Here is a 19,428-nt window from a genome sequence, read left to right as displayed (position 1 = left end):
GTACTTGTTAAAATACTTATTCTGAATAAATAAATATACAAAGCCCAAACAAATGGACAACGCCTATGTGTAATATTTTTTGGAGAGGTATACAATGCACAAGTTGACTTAAATGGAGAATCTCACTAGCTTGCTCAATGAAAGGATTTTTCTCATCTCATCTATCTTTTATCCTTTGGAAATTTTGTAAATGGGTTTGGAGAATTTCTAAAACTCATAATCTCATAAATAACACACCATATAGTAGCCAAAGCACACCTATATATAATGCATCCTTGTGTCTAGGTGTGAGTTTGTTCTCATCAAATTGCAAATCCTTACAAAATGCTAGCATGATCACAACTGGTGTTTATTTTCTTGATCTCTTAAATTTAGCAGGTCCAGATGTTGTTGTTCTTGTTTCCCTTAAAGAAACAAACTGAACCAAACCAGCCAGACCAACCAAATTACCTTTTCCGGCGCAAAACTAGATTAGTCAAATTTCCCGAAACAAGAAGCCACATAATGCCCAATACTTGGGTTGTTGTGAAGTCCATTTCAATTTCTCCATTTCAATTTTACTCTCCTTATTTATTGCTAAATGCCTTTACATGAAATTCCCAAATACATTTATTGCATGGATTTGCTGCTAAATATATATCTACTTTTTTTTTTTTGAGAAAGAAATATATATCTACTTGGGCATTGACTAATGTATATGTTTTGTCTCACTAAATATATTTATCTAACCTTACTATATATAAACGTATTTATTCATCTTTTTTTATATGCTTCATGGCCTAAATTACTACTTGAGCTTGAGAAAACTGGTTCTCTCATTAATTTGTTATTTTCATCACTAATTACATTTTGCCTAGGAGAAAACTCAATGTTAACAACTAATCGGTGATCCATTGACATGAGTACCTGACTCAACTGCCCCCAAAGAAACAAGGCCTAACCATTAATGTATCAAAATACAATGGGTACTACAGTGACAAAAATGACCATAACATATAAAAAAAATTTAAATTTAAATGCCTTTTTTTTAGAATCCTTTCTTAAAGGATCATACTTGAGGAAATAGTTAGATATTTAAAAAATTATGAATACCTCTGTTTAAAAAAAAAAAAAAAAAAAAAAAAAAATAAAGAGAGGATCATTCTCAATTCTAAAATCAAAAAATGAAAAAACAAAGCAATAAGGTGATAAAAGAAACTTTTTAATTTTCTTGTATATTGCCATTTTCACTCTCAAATTTCTATTTTTAAATTGAAAATGCTAATATATAAAATAATTAAAACTTGGTTATATGTCCAATCACCACAATTAAACCATTTCAAATCTTAACCAACCTTGGTTTACCAAAGTAAAAAGTAGTACTAATTAACAAATATATAAAAATAAGCGGGAATCTAATATTAAACTCTTAAAAGGAATCAATTTTTGAAAAACGACTCTCTCTTTTATGGAAAAATATGATAATTATAGTAAAATGTATATATTTGTTTGATTCGAGATAAGGATAGTAATATGGTGACATCAATTCCACTTGTCATATTAAACACAATTTTTTTGGCAAATAGGAAATCAACCAAGCAAGTGGTCATGGCCACACAAGCACCCTTAAATAGTCTCTCTTCATTGGGACCGGAAATTGTACTCTTGTATCTTTGAGATATACCACCAATATAATATAGCTATTTGTGTTTGTATAATACACACCAACCAATAATAACGCATATATAGAAAGCTACAAACAAAAAAGATGCTCAATCAGCACTAATTTCGCAAATAATGCAACGTTTCAAAAACTTTAGATAGCAAAATCCCCGTCAGATTCTTGCTATAATTACTACAATCTTTCAAATTCAACGGTCAGGATTCTTTTTTTATAATCAAGGGCCAAGATTTCATGTGTACACTCCTGGCCTGAGCCTATATAAGGAACCCTAAGTTTTTCTTAGTCACACAAACTTTTCTTTCCCTAGAGTATTTCGGAGTTTTGTGTATCTATGACTCTATATATATTACACAATTTGCCTCTTCATATTTAGTCGTGTCTATCTATGACTCTATATGTAATAAACAATCTGCCTCTAAATTTTTAGTCCTGTCTATCCGTGACTCTCTCTATATATATATTACACAATCTGCCTCTACATATTTAGTCGTGCCTCTGCATATATAATCGTGCCTCTACATATCTAGTTGTGTATATCTATTTGATAGTGGTGTATTTGCATTTGTTTTAGGGTTTTTGAAGTGGACCCATTGGAGCTCTCTGCACTCCAACTCTGAAAGGTGGTGATGGTAGGCCACAGCTGCTAGTTCATGAATACCCCTAGTCACGCAGAATGATCATATATAATAAGAGTGCGTGGTCTAAGGGTTTGCATGAACTGGGAGACGAGGTTACCTGATCTTTTTGGTATTGGAGTGAAGGGAGCTCCCATGGTCTCTACGTGTGTGATGCGATAGATATAAATCTCTCTATGATTGTCTTTCTTTCTTGTTGCTATATAGATTTTTTTTTTTTTTTGGTGTGTATTTCCTGGTTCAATCCAAGCATCTTCATGGCCTAGCCAGGGAAAAAAAAAAGTAACTCAGAATATTAGTTAATTTATAACCAATTCTCTATGATTGTCTTTCTTTCTTGTTGCTATATAGATTTTTTTTATTTATTTTGGCTTTTTTTAATTTTTGGTGTGTATTTCCTGGTTCAATCCAAGCATCTTCATGGCCTAGCCAGGGAAAAAAAAGTAACTCAGAATATTAGTTAATTTATAACCAATTCTGTTTTCATTGATGGAATTCTTTTATTGTTGCAGTGCATTGATCAGCAGGTTTGGATTCGCTCTGCATATGAAATCTTCTTCAAGTTGATTGTGACTCAAAAGCCAGCCATCTTTGGAGAAGCCATATTATAGATTCTCATGGTAAACAGTGTCTTCGGAGGAGCTGGCAATGTATCAGCTAGTTCTTTCTAATGAAAGTATTTTGTACTGTGTATCTCTGAGAAATTCAGAAGAATACGCAAGAATCATATAAATTTTTATTAATATTCGAGGCCTGAGAGAACCAATGTTTTTTTTTTTAAATTTAATTTCTTTATATTGTATTATGACATAATAGTATTATGGCACATCTTGTTATTTTCAACTGAGGCGTTACTTGTTTAAACCCCCCTCCCAAAAAATTGATTTTTTTATATCATATTGTCATACACAAAAACAGAAACGAAAAAGGTACATCCTGAACAACTCTATGTAAAATGCAACCGGAGAATTCCCTCTTCATATCCTATTGTCCATGACATGAGCAAACCCGTTGCTTTCACTGTTCAAAACCAAATAACAAGCATTCTCTTGAGAGTTCAGCCATTTAGGTCGGTTTGGTTGGAGAGTGCAAAAGTAGTAAGATAGAAAATGAGAGATGATAGAAAAGTGGGAAAATAAAATAGATATTGTCATACACAAAAGCAGAAACAAAAAAAGGTACATCAGAACAACTCTTGGTAAAATGCAACCAGAGAATTCCCTCTTCATATCCTATTGTCCATGACATGAGCAAACCCGCAGCTTTCACTATTCAAAGCCAAATAACAAGCATTCTCTTGAGATTTCAGCCATTTAGGACCGTTTGGTTAGAAGATGGAAAAGTGGTAGGAAAAAAAAAATGAAAAGATGATAGAAAAGTGGAAAAATAAAAGAGATTTTAATTTCTCTCATTTATGGTTGAATGGGTGGAAAACTTGTTTGTTTGAATGAGAGAAAAGTGAGAGGATAAAGTATAGTCTGTATAAATTTACTTTTATGCCCTTACAATAAAATATATAAAAAATAATTTATTACTTATTAATTAAAAATATTATTTATTATTTAAAATTAATAAAATGACACTTTTTTTATTAAAAAAAAAAAAGTTGCACATTCAACATATACTGTTACTCAAAAAATTTACATAATTTTGTATATTCAAAGTATGCCATCAATCAAGGAACGCTTAAAATTTTGAATGTCCTACAAACAATTTTTGCGTAAGGTACAAATGATTCTACATGACCATCGTCCTGAATTTGCGTTTCTACAACGTAAGTTTATATTATAAGTACAATGTAAACATTTAAAAATCCCATAATATATTTCTTTAAACTTATATAAAATAAATCAAAGAATATATTTTAATTATTGTGTTTCCATTTTATCATGTCCTATTTTTCTAAGAATTATGCATTGTTGGGTCCTGCATCATATTGGAATCCATAGTATTTTCTTGTTGTGTATTGGGTATGAACAGTTGGAATGGTTCTTTCTGAAGAAAAAAAAAATTGAAAAAAAGAATACATACATACATATATATATATATATATATTGTGGGAGGGGGAAGTCCATAGAAAAGGAATCATGAAGTAAGAATCCTCCTGAGGGACAACTGGACCCAACTACTCCTCAGATCAAGCCCAGTCTAGTTAGGATAACATAGTCAAGGAAACCAAGGAGGTCAATCCGCCTGAGGAGCCCAAGAAGTAGATATTTCTTAGGAGACCAGAGATAACCTACCAACACTACAAAAAACTGGTTCTATAGCTGCGTTTTTCCCCGCATCAGTAGAAGTGAAGAGAGACTTGAATGGGAGGCTTGAAAGAGAAGAGGTGGCAAAGATGATCAGAGAGGTTGTTGTGGAGACAAATGTTGAGAGGGTAAGGAGGAAGGCAAAAAGATTTGAAGGAGAACATAAGAAACAAGAAAGATGAAGAAATTGGAGTGGTGCAAGAGCAAGTACAGCTTTGCAGAAAAATAAAAATATTAAGTAGTAGCAAGAAACTGCACACAACCATAATGACAAGAAGAAAAGGTAAGGTGGGCATATTCAATATTTTCTTTCATTTCCATGGGAGCAAATATAGATCATACTATAAATGAAAAGGAAATTAGGAAATGTAACCTTTTTTTTCCGTAATAAAAAAAAATTAATTTTTAAGTTTATATTGGTAGTACTAAAATGTATGATTTTTTTTTTTTTTTTTTTTGAGAATCAATTGTGAAACTTATATGGTTTAGGGTGAATGAGGTTGAAGTAGATTGTTAGGTTCTAAGACTTTAGGAACTAATGTATTAGTACTTCATTTTGCATTATGTTGGCAAATCATGATCAAAACATAGAGTCTAGATTTAGGTTTGCTTAAAGTATGTTTATTTGTAAAATTGGAATCAAGTGATTCCAGCATTTATTGTATTAAATCTGCAAGACTTGATCAATTGAAAATTAGACTCAATTGATCGAACCACGTGTAGATTAATTTTTCTGCAGAATTTTCAATTAAGCCCAAACCCAGTTTGACGTGTAAGATTTTATGTTTTACTCCAAGTATAAAAGGAAAAACTTTAACTACATTTTAGAGGTCTTTGATGTGTTGTGTGTTGAACCTTTTGTGAGATTTAGAAGTATTTACCTTCATACACACTTAGGGTTATCAAGATCAAGATTCATGTCAAGAACTTGGTGATCGCTTCCTTTACTGCATAAAAAGCTAAAGAAGATCTGAAACCTTTGAGTAGAATCTCAAAGAATCAAAGAAAGAAGTAGCTCGTGGACTCGGAGCTATCACGTGGTCATGGTAGTAACTTTTCTACTCAAGGTAGCAATAGGATGTTAGTGGTCTAAATTCTATTGTAAAAAGTTTAATTCTTTCATAGTGGATCTGTATTACTTTGATGATAGCTAAGTTAAATCCTCTCATGTTTTTTACCAATTTGGTTTTCCTGGATTATCATATCGTCTGTTCTTTATATTTCCGTATTATTTACATGATATGATTTGAATGTGTTAACCTATAACTGAATAATTTATCTAAGTAATCACTTGGTTAAATAACTAGGTTAAACAACTTGTGTTTTAAAGGGCCTAAAAACGTACATAAATAATCTAATTATGTTTTCATTGAATTTTGGTCCTAAAAATTATTTTCAATTGGTCAATGAGTTCTATTTCACATGCACCAGTATCAATTGGATTTATCTAGGGTAATCTATCAATTTTCTTTTGTATAAATAGGTTCTCTTAAATATTGGTATGAGGACTATATAATAGTCCATTTCACAATTTCAAATTGGAAAGTAGTTTCTTATTTTTAGGTTTTAGTCTCATGCAATCAAATTTGACACTACATATGTTACACAATTTGCCTCTACATATTTAGTCGTGTCTATCTATGACTCTATGTGTATTAGACAATCTGCCTCTAAATTTTTAGTCCTGTCTATCTGTGACTCTCCCTATATATATACATATTACACAATCTGCCCCTACATATTTAGTCGTGCCTCTACATATCTAGTTGTGTATATCTATTTGTTAGTGGTGTATATGTATTTGTTCTAGAGTTTTTGAAGTGGGTCCATTGGAGCTCTCTGCACTCCAACTCTGAAAGGTGGTGATGGTAGGCCACGGCTGCTAGTTCATGAATACCCCTAGTTACGCAGAATGATCATATACAATAAGAGTGCGTAGTCTAAGGGTTTGCATGTACTGGGAGACGAGGTTACCTGATCTTTTTGGTATTGGAGTGAAGGGAGCTCCCATGGTCTCTACTTGTGTGATGCGATAGATATAAATCTCTCTATGATTGCCTTTCTTTCTTGTTACTATATAGATTTATTTATTTATTTATTTTGGCTTTTTTTTTTTTTTGTTTGGTTTGTATTTCCTGGTTCAATCCAAGCATCTTCATGGCCTAGCCAGGGAAAAAAAAGTTAACTCAGAATATTAGTTAATTTATAACCAAATCTGTTTTCATTGATGGAATTCTTTTATTGTTGCAGCGCACTGATCAGCAGGTTTGGGTTCGCTCTGCATATGAAAACTTCTTCAAGTTGATTGTGACTCAAAAGCCAGCCATCTTTGGAGAAGCCATATTATAGATTTTCATGGTAAACAGTGTTTTCGGAGGAGCTGGCAATGTATCAGCTAGTTCTTTTTAATGAAAGTATTTTGTACTGTATATCTCTAAAGAAATTCAGAAGAATACACAGGAATCATATAAATTTTTATTAATATTCGAGGCCTGAGAGAACCAATGTTTTTTTTTTAAAATTTAATTTCTTTATATTGTATTACGATATAATAGTATTCTGGCACGTCTTGTTATTTTTAACTGAGGCGTTACTTGTTTAAATCCCCCTCCCAAAAATTTGATTTTTTTATATCATATTGTCATACACAAAAACAGAAACGAAAAAGGTACATCCTGAACAACTCTATGTAAAATGCAACCGGAGAATTCCCTCTTCATATCCTATTGTCCATGACATGTGCAAACCCGTTGCTTTCACTGTTCAAAGCCGAATAACAAGCAGTCTATTGAGAGTTCAGCCATTTAGGACCGTTTGGTTGGAAGTTGAAAAAGTGGTAGAATAAAAAATGAAAAGATGACAAAAAAGTGGAAAAAGAGAATGAGACTTTAAGTTCTCTCATTTATGTTTGGTTGAGTGGGTGGGTGGAAAACTAGCTTGTTTGGTTGAGAGAAAAGTGAGAGGATAGAAAGTATAGTCTATATAAATTTACTTTTATGCCCTTAAAACAAAATATATATAAAATAATTTATTTACACTTATTAATTAATTAATAAAATGAAACTTTTTTTATAATTAAAAAAAAGTTGCACATTCAACGTATACTGTTACTCAAAGAATTTACATAATTTTGTATGTTCAAAGTATGCCATTTATCGAGGAATGTTGAAAATTTTGCACGTCCTACAAACAAAATTTTTCGAAAAATTTTGCGCAACCAACGAAGACTATTACTCAAAGAAATTACATAATAATGCGTGTTTGAAGTACGCAATTTTTCGAAGAATGCTCAATCTTTTGTACGTTCAACATACACAATATTTCAAAAATAAAATTGCACATTGAACAAACACTATGACTCAAACAATTTATATAATTTTGTTAGTGCGAATTACACAATTTTTCGAATAATCTTAAAATTTCATACTTTCTACATACGCATAGTTTTTCCAAAAAAAAAAAAGAATTGCGCATTCACCAAACATACTCTAAGAATTTACATAATTTTGTACGTTTAAAGTACGCAATGTTTCAAAAAATGCTCAAAATTACGCATGTTCAAAGTACACACTTTTTAAAAAAAAAAAAAAAATTGTGCATTAAGCATACATTGTTTGTTACTCAAAGAAATTACATAATTTTTTACGTTCAAAGTATGCAATTTATCAAGGAATGCTAAAAATTTTGCATGTCCTACGAACACAATTTTTCAAAAAATTTTACACATTCAATGAACACTATTACTCAAAGAAATTACATAATAATGTACGTTCGAAGTACGCAATTTTTTGAATAACAATCAATCTTTCGCACATTCAATGTACTCAACTTTTCAAAAAGAAATTGCACATTCAAAGAACACTATGGTTCAAACAATTTACATAATTTTCTAATTAGAAATTATACAATTTTTCGAATAACACTCAAATTTCTACTTTCAACATACACACAATTACTTAAAGAATCTACATAATTTTGTACGTTTAAAATACTCAATGTTTCAAAGAACACTCAAAATTGCACACATTCAACGTACACACATTTTTTAAAAAAAGTTGCGCACTTATCGTACACTGTTACTCAAAGAATTTACATAATTTTGTATGTTCAAAGCACGTAATTATCGACGAATGCTAAAAATTTTGCACGTTCAATGAACACATACAATTTTTCGAAAAAATTTGTACATTCAATGTACACTCTTGTAAAAAAATTTACATAATAACGTACATTTGAAGTAAGCAATTTTTCGAAAAGCTCTCAGTCTTTTGCATGTTCAACTTACACAGTTTTTCTAAAAAAATTGCACATTCAACAAACACTATGACTCAAACAATTTACATAATTTTGTAAATGCGAATTACGCAATTTTTCAAAGAACGCTCAAAATTCCACATGTTCAACACACACAATTGAAAAAAAAAAATTCGCATTCATCAAACACTATTATTCAAAGAATTTACATAATTTTGTACTTTTGAAGTACGCAATGTTTTGAAGAACGCTCAAAATTATGCACGTTCAATGTACACACTTTATAAAAAAAAAAAAAAGGTTGCACATTCAACATACAATGTTACTCAAAGAGTATACATAATTTTATACGTTCAAAGTACACCATTTATCAAGGAAGGCTGAAAATATTGCACATCTTACGAACACAAATTTTTGAAAAAATTTACGCATTCAACGAACACTAAATTATACTCCCAAATTTATTACTTTTTTTTTTATATAAGATCAAAGGATTTTTTTTAGGAAGTCAGGCCCTATTTTGTAAGCCAATTCTTCCAAATTATATATATATATATATATTTTTTTTCTTTTCTTTTCTTTTCTTTTTTTTTGGGACCATGGCCCCGATACAAATGGTTCTACATGACCAACGTCCTAAATTTGCGTTTCTACAACGTAATTTTATATTATAAGTACAATGTAAACATTTAAAGATCCCATAATATATGTCTCTAAACTTATATAAAATAAATCAAAGAATATATTTTAATTATTCTGTTTCCATTTTATCATGTCCTATTTTTCTAAGAATTAAGCATTGTTGGGTCCAGCATCATATTGGGATCCATATTATTTCTCGTTGTGTATTTGGTATGAAAGTTGGATGGTTGGAAATGAGAATATATAAATTAATACTGAGGGAAGTCCAAAGAAAAGGAATCATGAAGTAAAAATCCTCCTGAGGGACAACTGGACCCAACTACTCCTTAGATTAGGCCAGTCCAGTTAGGATGAGTCCGCCTGAGGAGCTCAAGAAGTAGATATTTCTCGGGAGACCAAAGATAACCTACCAACACTACAAAAAACTGGTCCTATAGCCGCGTTTTTCCCCACGTCTATAGAAGTGAAGAGATACTTGAATGGGACGCTTGAAAGAGAAGAGGTGGCAAAGATGATCAGAGAGGTTGTTGTGGAGACAAATGTTGAGAGGGTAAGGAGGAAGGCAAAAAGAATTGAAGGGGAGCATAAGAAACAGGGGAGATGAAGAAATTGGAGTGGTGGGAGCTAGCTTTGCCAAAAAAAAAAAAAATAGTAGCAGAAATTGCACGCAACCATAATGACAAGAAGAAAAGGTAAGGTGGGAATATTCAATGTTTGCTTTCATTTCCTTGGGAGCAAATATAGATCATACTATAAATGAAAAGGAAATTAGGAAATGTAACCTTTTTTTTCCTTAATAAAAAAATTAATTTTTAAGTTTATATTGGTAGTACTAAAATGTATGATTTTTTTTTTTTTTTTTTTTGAGAATCAAATGTGAAACTTATATTGTTTAGGGTGTATGAGGTTGAAGTAGATTGTTAGGTTCTAAGACTTTAGGAACTAATGTATTAGAACTTCATTTTGTATTATGTTGGCAAACTATGATCAAAACATAGAGTCAAGGTTTAGGCTTGCTCAAAGTATTTTTATTTGTAAAATTGGAATCGAGTGATTGCAGAATTTATTGGACTAAATCTGCAAGGCTCGATCGATTGAAAATTAAACTCGATCAATGAAACCACATGCAGATTAATTTTTCTGCAAAATTTCCAATTCAGCCCAAGCCCGGTTTGATGTGTAGATTTTTATATTTTATTCCAAGTATAAAAGGAAAAACCCTAACTACTTTTTAGAGGTCTTTGATGTGCTATGTGTTGAATCTTTTGTGAGATCTAGAGATGTTTACTTTAATACACACTTAGAGTTATCAAGATCAGGATTCATGTCAAGAACTTGGTGACCGCTTTAGTTGCTGCATAAAGAAATTAAAGAAGATCTAAAACCTTTGAGTGGAGTTTCAAAGTTACAAGTAAGAGAACTTGTGGTTGCAGTGGATCAAAGAAAGAGGTAGTCTATGGACTTGGAGCTATCACGTGGTCATAGTAGTAAATTTTCTACTCGAGGTAGCAATAGAATATTAGTGGTCTAAATTCTATTGTAAAAAGTTCAATACTTTCATAGTGGATCTGTTTTACCTTGAAGATAACTAGGTTAAATCCTACCTAGGTTTTTTACTGATTTGGTTTTCCTAGATTATTATATCGTGTGTTCTTTATATTTTCGCATTATTTACATAATATGATTTGAATGTGTTAACCTAGAAATGAATAATTTGTCTAAGTAATCACTTGGTTAAATAACTAGGTTAAACAACTTGTATTTTAAGGGGTCTAAAAACATACATAAATGATCTAATTATGTCTTCATTGAATTTTGGTCCAAAAATTATTTTCAATTGGTCAATGAGTTCTACTTCACATTCACCTGTATCAATTGGATTTATCTAGGGTAATCTGTCAATTTTGTTTTGTATGAAAAGGTTCTCTTAAATATTGGTATGAGGACTATATACTAGTCCATTTCACAATTTCAAATTGGAAAGTAGTTTCTTATTTTTAGGTTTTGGTCACGTGCAATCAAATTTGACTCTATATATATTACACAAGTTGCCTCTACATATTTAGTCGTGTTTATCTATGACTCTATGTGTATTAGACAATCTGCCTCTAAATTTTTAGTCCTGTCTATCTGTGACTTTCTCTGTATATATACATATTACACAATCTGCCTCTACATATTTAGTCGTGCTTCTACATATCTAGTTGTGTATATCTACTTGTTAGTGGTGTATATGTATTTGTTCTAGAGTTTTTGAAGTGGATCCATTGGAGCTCTCTGCACTCCAACTCTGAAAGGTGGTGATGGTAGGCCACGGCTGCTAGTTCATGAATACCCCTAGTTACGCAGAATGATCATATACAATAAGAGTGCGTAGTCTAAGGGTTTGCATGAACTGGGAGACGAGGTTACCTGATCTTTTTGGTATTGGAGTCAGTGGCGACGCCACTTACAACTTAGGGTGTTCCTAGGAACACCCTGACTTGAAAAAAATCCTGAAAATTTTTTTTATTTTTTTAATTTTTATATTTCCTCTGTATTAGGAACACCCTCAATCACAGAATGAGGAACATCCTCAAATTAAAAAAAAAAAAAAAAAAAAAAATTGTAACAGAGCCCACGGCAAGCCCAACGTATCAAACCCACGGATTCTCCAAAAAAAAAAAAAAAAACCAGAGCAACACCTCAATCCCTAAAGTCTAAATCTGAAATCACTAAAGGCTTTATCAAAAAGAAAAGAAATCACTAAAATCCAGTCCAAACCTAAAGACAGAGCAACGGGTTTTTTTCAATGCCGTTGCCGCTTGAGATCGGATCGCTCGCTTGCTGCAACGCCGCTTGAGATCGGATCGCTGATCGCTTGCTCGCTCGCTCGCTTGCTGCAACGCCGCTTGAGATCGCCAGATCGGATTGCTCGCTCCGAGCAACAGACGGGGATCGGAATCATCAGATCGCTCGCTCGCCCCTCCGCATCGTCGTCGTCAACGCCCCTACGGATAGGACTTTTTGTAAGGAAGAGAGAGTGACTGTCTATTGTTTGATGAATTGATTTCCAAACCCAACAGATGTGATCTGCAATGTCTGTTTGTATTCAGAGTATAGTCAATTGTAAGTTTCAAACAGAAAATGTGTGTACGTCTGTTTGGGTTTAGTTTTGTCTTAATGGTGGTATCTGTAATAAATTGAGTGGTTTTTTTTCCGTAGGATAATAAATTGAGATGTTGAGAGTTCTGGTTGTGTGATGTTGTTGGGTTTCAGAGTAAATATTTACATTTGTGGGCTTTCTTTTTAAGTCTAAAAGACTTGAGTTTTTACTCTTTGGTCAAGGGTAGTTTGGGGAAGGTGTATAACATTCATGATTCCACCTTGTCAGTTAAGAGATTTCTAACACCAAGGTAGAAGAAAGAGAATGGTGTCAATAAATTCTAATACTATAAGAGATTTCACTGTTTAATTTGTATTTTCAACAGCGGGTGAAGTTGTGCTTCGACTTTGTGGTAGAATTCATTTCTCTCTCCTTCATATGTGTTTGTTTCTCAAAAAAAAAAAAAAAAAACAGCGGGTGAAGTTGGTGTTAAGTGCCTTTTATAGCACATGTCCAATTTTAAATACGTGTGTTGGTATCTTAACATATCCTTTGCAAGATTATCAAAAAAAAAAACATGTCCTTCGCAAAAAAAATTTAAAAAAAAAAAATACACAGTGTGTGCTATAATTGTAAACAAATCCCAGATATTTTAGCACTTGACTCTCAACTTCAGAATTACATTTTTGATATGCGCAACAATGACTTCTTTTTAGAGCTTCAAGGAGTTAGTGAACATACTGAAAAGTTAGTAAGCACAGGGAAGCATGAGACTTATCCATTAGTCTATTTGCTTGTGAAGTTAGATTTGACCCTTTAGTAGAAAGAAGTTTTTCAGTAATGAAATATATAAAGAATGAATTGTGCAATCGAATGGAAGATCAGTGGAAGAATGATTGCTTGGTTGTGTATATTGAAAAAGATGTAGTTTGTAGCATTGATAATGAGACTATCATGCAATAATTTCAAAATATGAAAACTTGTAGAAGGCAATTGTAAATTTTATGTATTTGCGTATTTTTTTTATTGTTGTTGTTGTCAATATATATATATATATATATATTTTATTAGATTGTGTAATTTATGCTTGTTGAGGAACACCCTGAAAAAATTTTCTGGAGTCGCCACTGTGGATGCGAGCTTCATTTTGGAGCTTTTCTTGAAATTTAATTCGGAAAGTTGGCCAAGAGAAGATCCTTTATTAGTGGAAGCATGGCTACTTGATACGGTGTTCCGCGACTTGTTATTACTTGAAAATCAGCTTCCGTTCTTTGTTATTATTCAGATGCTATTCAACCTTGCATTCCCCAGTGGCTTAAACGACAGTTCTTTGATTCATCTTACTTTTGACTTCTTTAAGACCTTGAACATTTATAAGAGAACCCCCATTTCTGTTTCTAATGAGGGAATAAATCACTTCACCTATCTGCTTAGAACTTTTCAACTACCTGAATCCTCTAAGATATTAGACACAGACGGAGACAAAATTTTTCCTAAGTACTCTGCAACACAGCTGCATGAGGCAGGAGTAAAGTTTACGAAGGTTCAAACAGAAAGCCAGCTGCATAAGGCAGGAGTAAAGTTTACGAAGGCTCCAACAACACGCGTACTGGACTTGGATTTCAAAAATGGAGAATTGAAAATCCCAACCTTAACTTTCGAGGATGATATGGAAGTTCTTGTGAGAAACGTTATGGCATTAGAGCAATGTAATATTAGATTAAACACATACTTCACTGATTTCTATATAATTTTGGATCATCTTATCAATACTACCAAAGACGTGGATTCGCTTAGTAAGAAGGAAATCATTGTTAATTGCTTAGGAGACAGCGAAGTAGTGACATCTATGATCAACAAGCTTAACAGAGGAATCATAAGGAGAGGTACGAACGCTAATTACTTCAATCTCTGTGAAAAATTAAATGCATTCGCTGAGGGATTTTGGAACAGAAATAAGGCGAAATTAATACATCAATATTTTAACTCTCCTTGGAAAGGAACTGCTACCATCACGGCTTTTATTATTCTAGCACTCACTCTATTACAAACAATATTTACTATCAAAAGTAGTATAGGTCCAAAGCGTATGTAATTTGTGTGTTTGTTTGATTGCTCAGTGATAAATTTCTGTGTTTCCGCATTCTTGTGTAAAATAAATAGAGAGATGTTACGTCTACAACAATTTTATAACAAATCATAGGTAGTTAGTTGTTATTGGTTCAAATTTGAAACTAACACTAAGATTACTTTTTTGCCCCAATAATAACAACCAGTAATAATTTACCACTTAGAATTTATTGTAAAAACGTTGTAGACATATCATTTCTCAAATAAATACTAATACACAATTGTTGTGTTTCTGCATTCTTGTTGACTATTAATGTATCTTCAACTTCAATTAATAAAATCCATTGAGCAAAATGCTTGGAGGTTTGGAAGGCAACCATGCCTAGAAAAAAGTTATACTGTAAAAAGGTGCGGCCTGAAACCGCGTTACCAAACGAGCAACTTCAACCAGCTGAACAATACATGAATCCAAGATATTGTTTGGTTTTGTGGGTCTAGCATCAATCGGTATAAACTATAAAGTTCAAAAGGCATAGGCATAGTCGGATTAAAATATTAAAATTCAAATCTATAATAATATAAACAAATCCTAATAATAAAAGTCTTTTCAAGAACAAATAATTAAAAAAAACAAAAAACAAAACAAAACAGAAAATATTGCTTGAAACAGCTAATGACACGAAGAAGTCACTCCGGCCATAAGCACAATCGACATATAAAACTGTAAACATGACCATGCTAAACAGCACAGTTGTGACTAAAAATGCTATCAAATTAAAATATTATAGAACAAACTATCGTAGGGGCTCTCTAGTGGCAGGTCATATGTCGTCCGTTAAATGGGACAAAATTTTTTAGGATGAGATTTAAAAAATTGGCAAAAATACAAAACTGATCTTTTAATTTTTAGTTTTTTTTATTTCAGTCCTCTAATTTTCAGTTTTATCATTTTAATCCTTTAACTTTCAATTGTTGTCAATTTGGTACTCTGTTAAACTCTAGTTATGTTCTGCCATTAATTAAGTCAAAATGACGTTGTTTTGGTTTTTTTTTTTTTAAATAAATTTCGGAATTTAAAGAAAATTAAAAAAAAAAAACTGATATTAAAAATAAAGAAAACATTTAGGGGACTGAAATCAAAACCCACCAAAAGAACAATCTGAGTAAGAAAAGCAAGGCACAGAGAAAAAGGCACCAATAAGTAGTGTTTTGTGTTTGTTGTTGTACTTATGAGAGATACGAGAGTTGAGATTTGGTTTTAAGGATTTATTATACTGTCAGAATTGAGAGTCGTCGTCGACGGCATTTTGGTGGGAGAGGTAATTATTAAAAGTTACAAAAGGAACATGATTCGGTCGGCATCGGTTTTCATTGATTGATTTGATTTAAGGTAGCCGCGTGCGTGGGTTTTGATTTCAGGCAAGGGGAACAACGACGTCGTCGTTCCCTTACCCTTTTTTTTTTTTTTTTTTTTTTATAATTTTCTTTAAATTCCGAAATTTATTTAAAAACGGCAGGACATAATTAGAGTTTAGCGGAGTATCAAATTAATAACAATCGAAAGTTATAAGACTGAAATGACAAAACTAAAAGTTAGAGAGCTAAAATAAAATAAAAAAAACTAAAAGTTAGAAGGTTAGTTTTACATTTTTGCCTAAAAATTTCTTGATAACTATAGTTGGCTTTTTTGTGCTATTTGCGGACTGGTCTAAGACTTTTCAAGTTTAAGAGAGTTGGGTCTGGTTCTCTTCAGAGGATGGGCCTTACGACCCAGTCTGTGCACAAAACAACAAGATTCAAGATCCTAAAGAACAGTATATAAATAAGTAAAATAACCCAATGAATATTTGTTCAAATATTGTTAGCCCACATATTCAAATAAGTGAATAAATACATAAATACATATTGTATAAGTACTTATAAAATGCACACCGTATTGCCTGTAGAAAACATTATATTGTCTGCGACGCACAAATGAGATAACTGAAGCTTGGAACTACTCAAAAATTACAAATAAAAACCCGAAGCTTGGAATATCGCAGATGGTCATCCTTATGATGCACACGCTTCAAATGACCTTCTCAAAAAGAAAAAAAATTAACTATCATGTTCATATGTAAGTAAAAAAACTTCTAACTTTATCATTCTTAAAATATTTTGACAAGAACATTAAGGACCTATTTGGTAGGTGATTTTTTTTTTTTTGAAAACATTTTTCAAAAAATTTATTTTGAAACTAGTTTGGGAGATAATTATTTTTTAAATTGAAACTAGTTTTTAGATAATAATTTTTACATCATAAATGTTTAGCTCCCACTTTTAAGAATAATTTTAAAAATATTGAAAAAAAAAATTTGTTTGGGTGACCATTTTTATTTTTGAGATTTAAAAAAAAAAATTTACAAAAAATAAACGTATATAATCTATAGATTACTTTTTTATTTTTTTAATAATGATAAGGGAATAGAGCTCATGTACCTTTTTTTATTTATTTATTTATTTTTTATAATGATAAGTTTCAAACTTGAAGTGTGAGAATTTTTTTGTAATAAAGATAACCTCCTTTATTAAAGAGATGGAAGAGTTTGGACAAACTTGTGGGGTCAACTATTTTCAATTTATTTACAACTATATCATTAAAAACATTTTTATTTTGAAAACATCTTCTTAGCCATTTTCAAAATCTTGTTATAAACAAGAAAAATAGGATACGATTTTTCTGAAAATTATATTTAAAGAACATCAACCAAACAATAAAAAGAAGAAGCCATTGGTATTGTGGGGTCATAGAGCCCAGTGATATACATCCACCTTTTGTACTGGGCCTAAGGCCCATGCCGAGACCCATAAACGCATATGAAAAAGACAATGGTGATCATGGCAACCCACGAAACCGTGCCGAGGACAACTTTGTCCTTGGCTAGCCAAAGCCGAGGTAGAAGAAAAGTGATTTACCGACAAAGACAATCCTCCAAAGCACTCCTAGGAAAAAGATAAGTACTGCAAGTAAGCACACTGGAGCATAGTGGTAGAGCAATTCCAGGAAAAGCTGCTGCCTCCACATTAAATGCTCCCCAACTGACACTCTGGCCTCATTAATGTGGAAATGATACCTGAGGAATGACTTTTCAAATTCACAGCTATTACTTAAGAGCTTTGGGAGGAGGTTGATGTGACAAAGACCAGCAATAGCAAATTTGACCTGCACATGTATGGTGGAGATGAAGGAAGAAAGTAGTATATAAGGAAGAAGGAGCTCTGAGAAAAGGAATCGAAAATTTTACCAGAGAAAGCATTGTAGCAATCTGAACTAACTTTGTAACTATTGTCACTGTCACTCAAGAAATAATAAGTTAAAGCTCCTCGGACTAGTGCCGAGGATTGAATTGCTTGCCCAAGTCCATATTTGTTTCACCTATTCATTCTTTAAATCATTTCCAACTGTTGTTACACTCATCAAAGCCCAATTCTTCTATCCACTTTCTACAAATTTATTTTATTGGACTTGCTGGGCTATAATTCACTTATCCCTTAGGAATAGTGCTCAAACCCAGTCCCTACAATTGGCGCCGTCTGTGGGAAAGAATTTGTGTGTTCGTGAGTGCAATAGTTAGACATGGTAGGATCAGGTCCACACCAAGAAAACCCATGCCAAGCAGGTCCCCAACGGATAGAACCCATAGGATCCTAGTGACAGGGTAATTTTCCTGACTCTGAATATGAACAAAATCAGGAAAATGAAAGGAATCGAGAGGGGAGTGTGCATACCACCCAGACGAGCAGAAGCCACTCCCAAGTGGGCAGTCGCGTATCCCAGAGACAAAACAATAACCAAGCCATGCAGCAGGAGATAGATGACTTGAAAAAGAAACTGTGCCATGCACAGTGGAGGCGGTCTCCTTCCAGTTCTGACATATCTTCTAATGATGAAGAGGACGGCAGTTACAGGCAGATATCAAGAACTCCCCTAAGCGAGACCTTCTCTTATGAAGACGAGCACCATCATAGACGAAAATACAAGGGCCCATCTAGTAGGGACTTGGGTAATGATGCGATGAGCAAGGCTCTGGATCAAATCTCTAAGTCACCCTTCATGCATAAAATAGAAGGGGCTAGGCTACCTCAGCGGTTCCATCAGCCTATGTTCACTGTTTATAATGGTCGAACAGACCCTGTAGAGCATGTGAGCCAGTTTAATCAAAGAATGGCCGTCCACTCCAAGAACGAAGCTTTAATGTGCAAGGTTTTCCCGTCTAGCCTTGGACCTGTAGCGATGAGGTGGTTCAACAGCTTGAAAACAAACTCCATAGACTCCTATAAGCAGTTCACCCAAGCCTTTGGCTCTTGCTTCATTACGAATAGCAGGGTTCCTCTACCTCTGAGTTCATTGTTGTCATTATCCATGCATGAGGGAGTAACTTTAAAAGCATACTCGGATAAATATTGGGAAATGTATAATGAGATGAACGGCAACTATGATGATGTCGCCATCAGCACTTTTAAAAGCGGTCTCCCAACCGAGCATGGCTTGAGGAAATCCTTGACTAACAAGCCTGTCACTAGTGTACGTTAGCTTATGGACCGGATTGACAAACACAAAAGAGTGGAAGAGGACTAGCTGCAAAGGAAAGGACGGAGAAGGTTATCCCTCAAAAGAGCAGGGATTTCAAGTCGGACCGATACAACAATGATCGTCCGAGAAGAGATTTCGTAGGGCAATCCGGATCAACCAACATGCAGATGATTAACACCGTATTTAGAGAACCGGTACATCAGGTTTTGGAGAAAATCAAGAATGAGCCATTCTTCGAGTGGCCGAATAAG

General features: G+C 33.0%; 1 protein-coding gene and 2 long non-coding RNA genes across 4 annotated transcripts; all 3 read left to right on the top strand.

The window, feature by feature from the left end:
* The first annotated feature begins 2,195 nt into the window (after positions 1-2,195).
* On the top strand, positions 2,196-3,116 carry LOC111987669 (uncharacterized). Its single transcript, XR_002880324.2, has 2 exons — positions 2,196-2,580; positions 2,811-3,116. It is a non-coding gene; the product is annotated as an uncharacterized LOC111987669 (long non-coding RNA).
* Positions 3,117-3,890: 774 nt separating this feature from the next.
* Positions 3,891-6,982, top strand: LOC136064002 (uncharacterized). Of its 2 annotated transcripts, none has more exons than XR_010625641.1 (2): positions 3,891-4,836; positions 6,804-6,982. It is a non-coding gene; the product is annotated as an uncharacterized LOC136064002 (long non-coding RNA). The 2 variants fall into 2 exon arrangements; XR_010625642.1 differs by having other exon boundaries at positions 3,891-4,841.
* An 11,460-nt stretch (positions 6,983-18,442) lies between these two features.
* LOC136063999 (uncharacterized) lies at positions 18,443-19,177 on the top strand. The gene has a single exon (XM_065765093.1). It carries the CDS (start codon positions 18,443-18,445, stop codon positions 19,175-19,177), a length of 735 nt encoding a protein of 244 aa, XP_065621165.1.
* The last annotated feature ends 251 nt before the right edge of the window (positions 19,178-19,428 follow it).

Source organism: Quercus suber, unplaced genomic scaffold, assembly GCF_002906115.3.
Source record: "Quercus suber isolate HL8 unplaced genomic scaffold, Cork oak 2.0 scaffold_607, whole genome shotgun sequence".
Classification (NCBI taxonomy): Eukaryota; Viridiplantae; Streptophyta; class Magnoliopsida; order Fagales; family Fagaceae; genus Quercus; species Quercus suber.
Note: the sequence above shows the minus strand (reverse complement) of the source record. Positions and strands in the feature narration are given on the sequence as shown.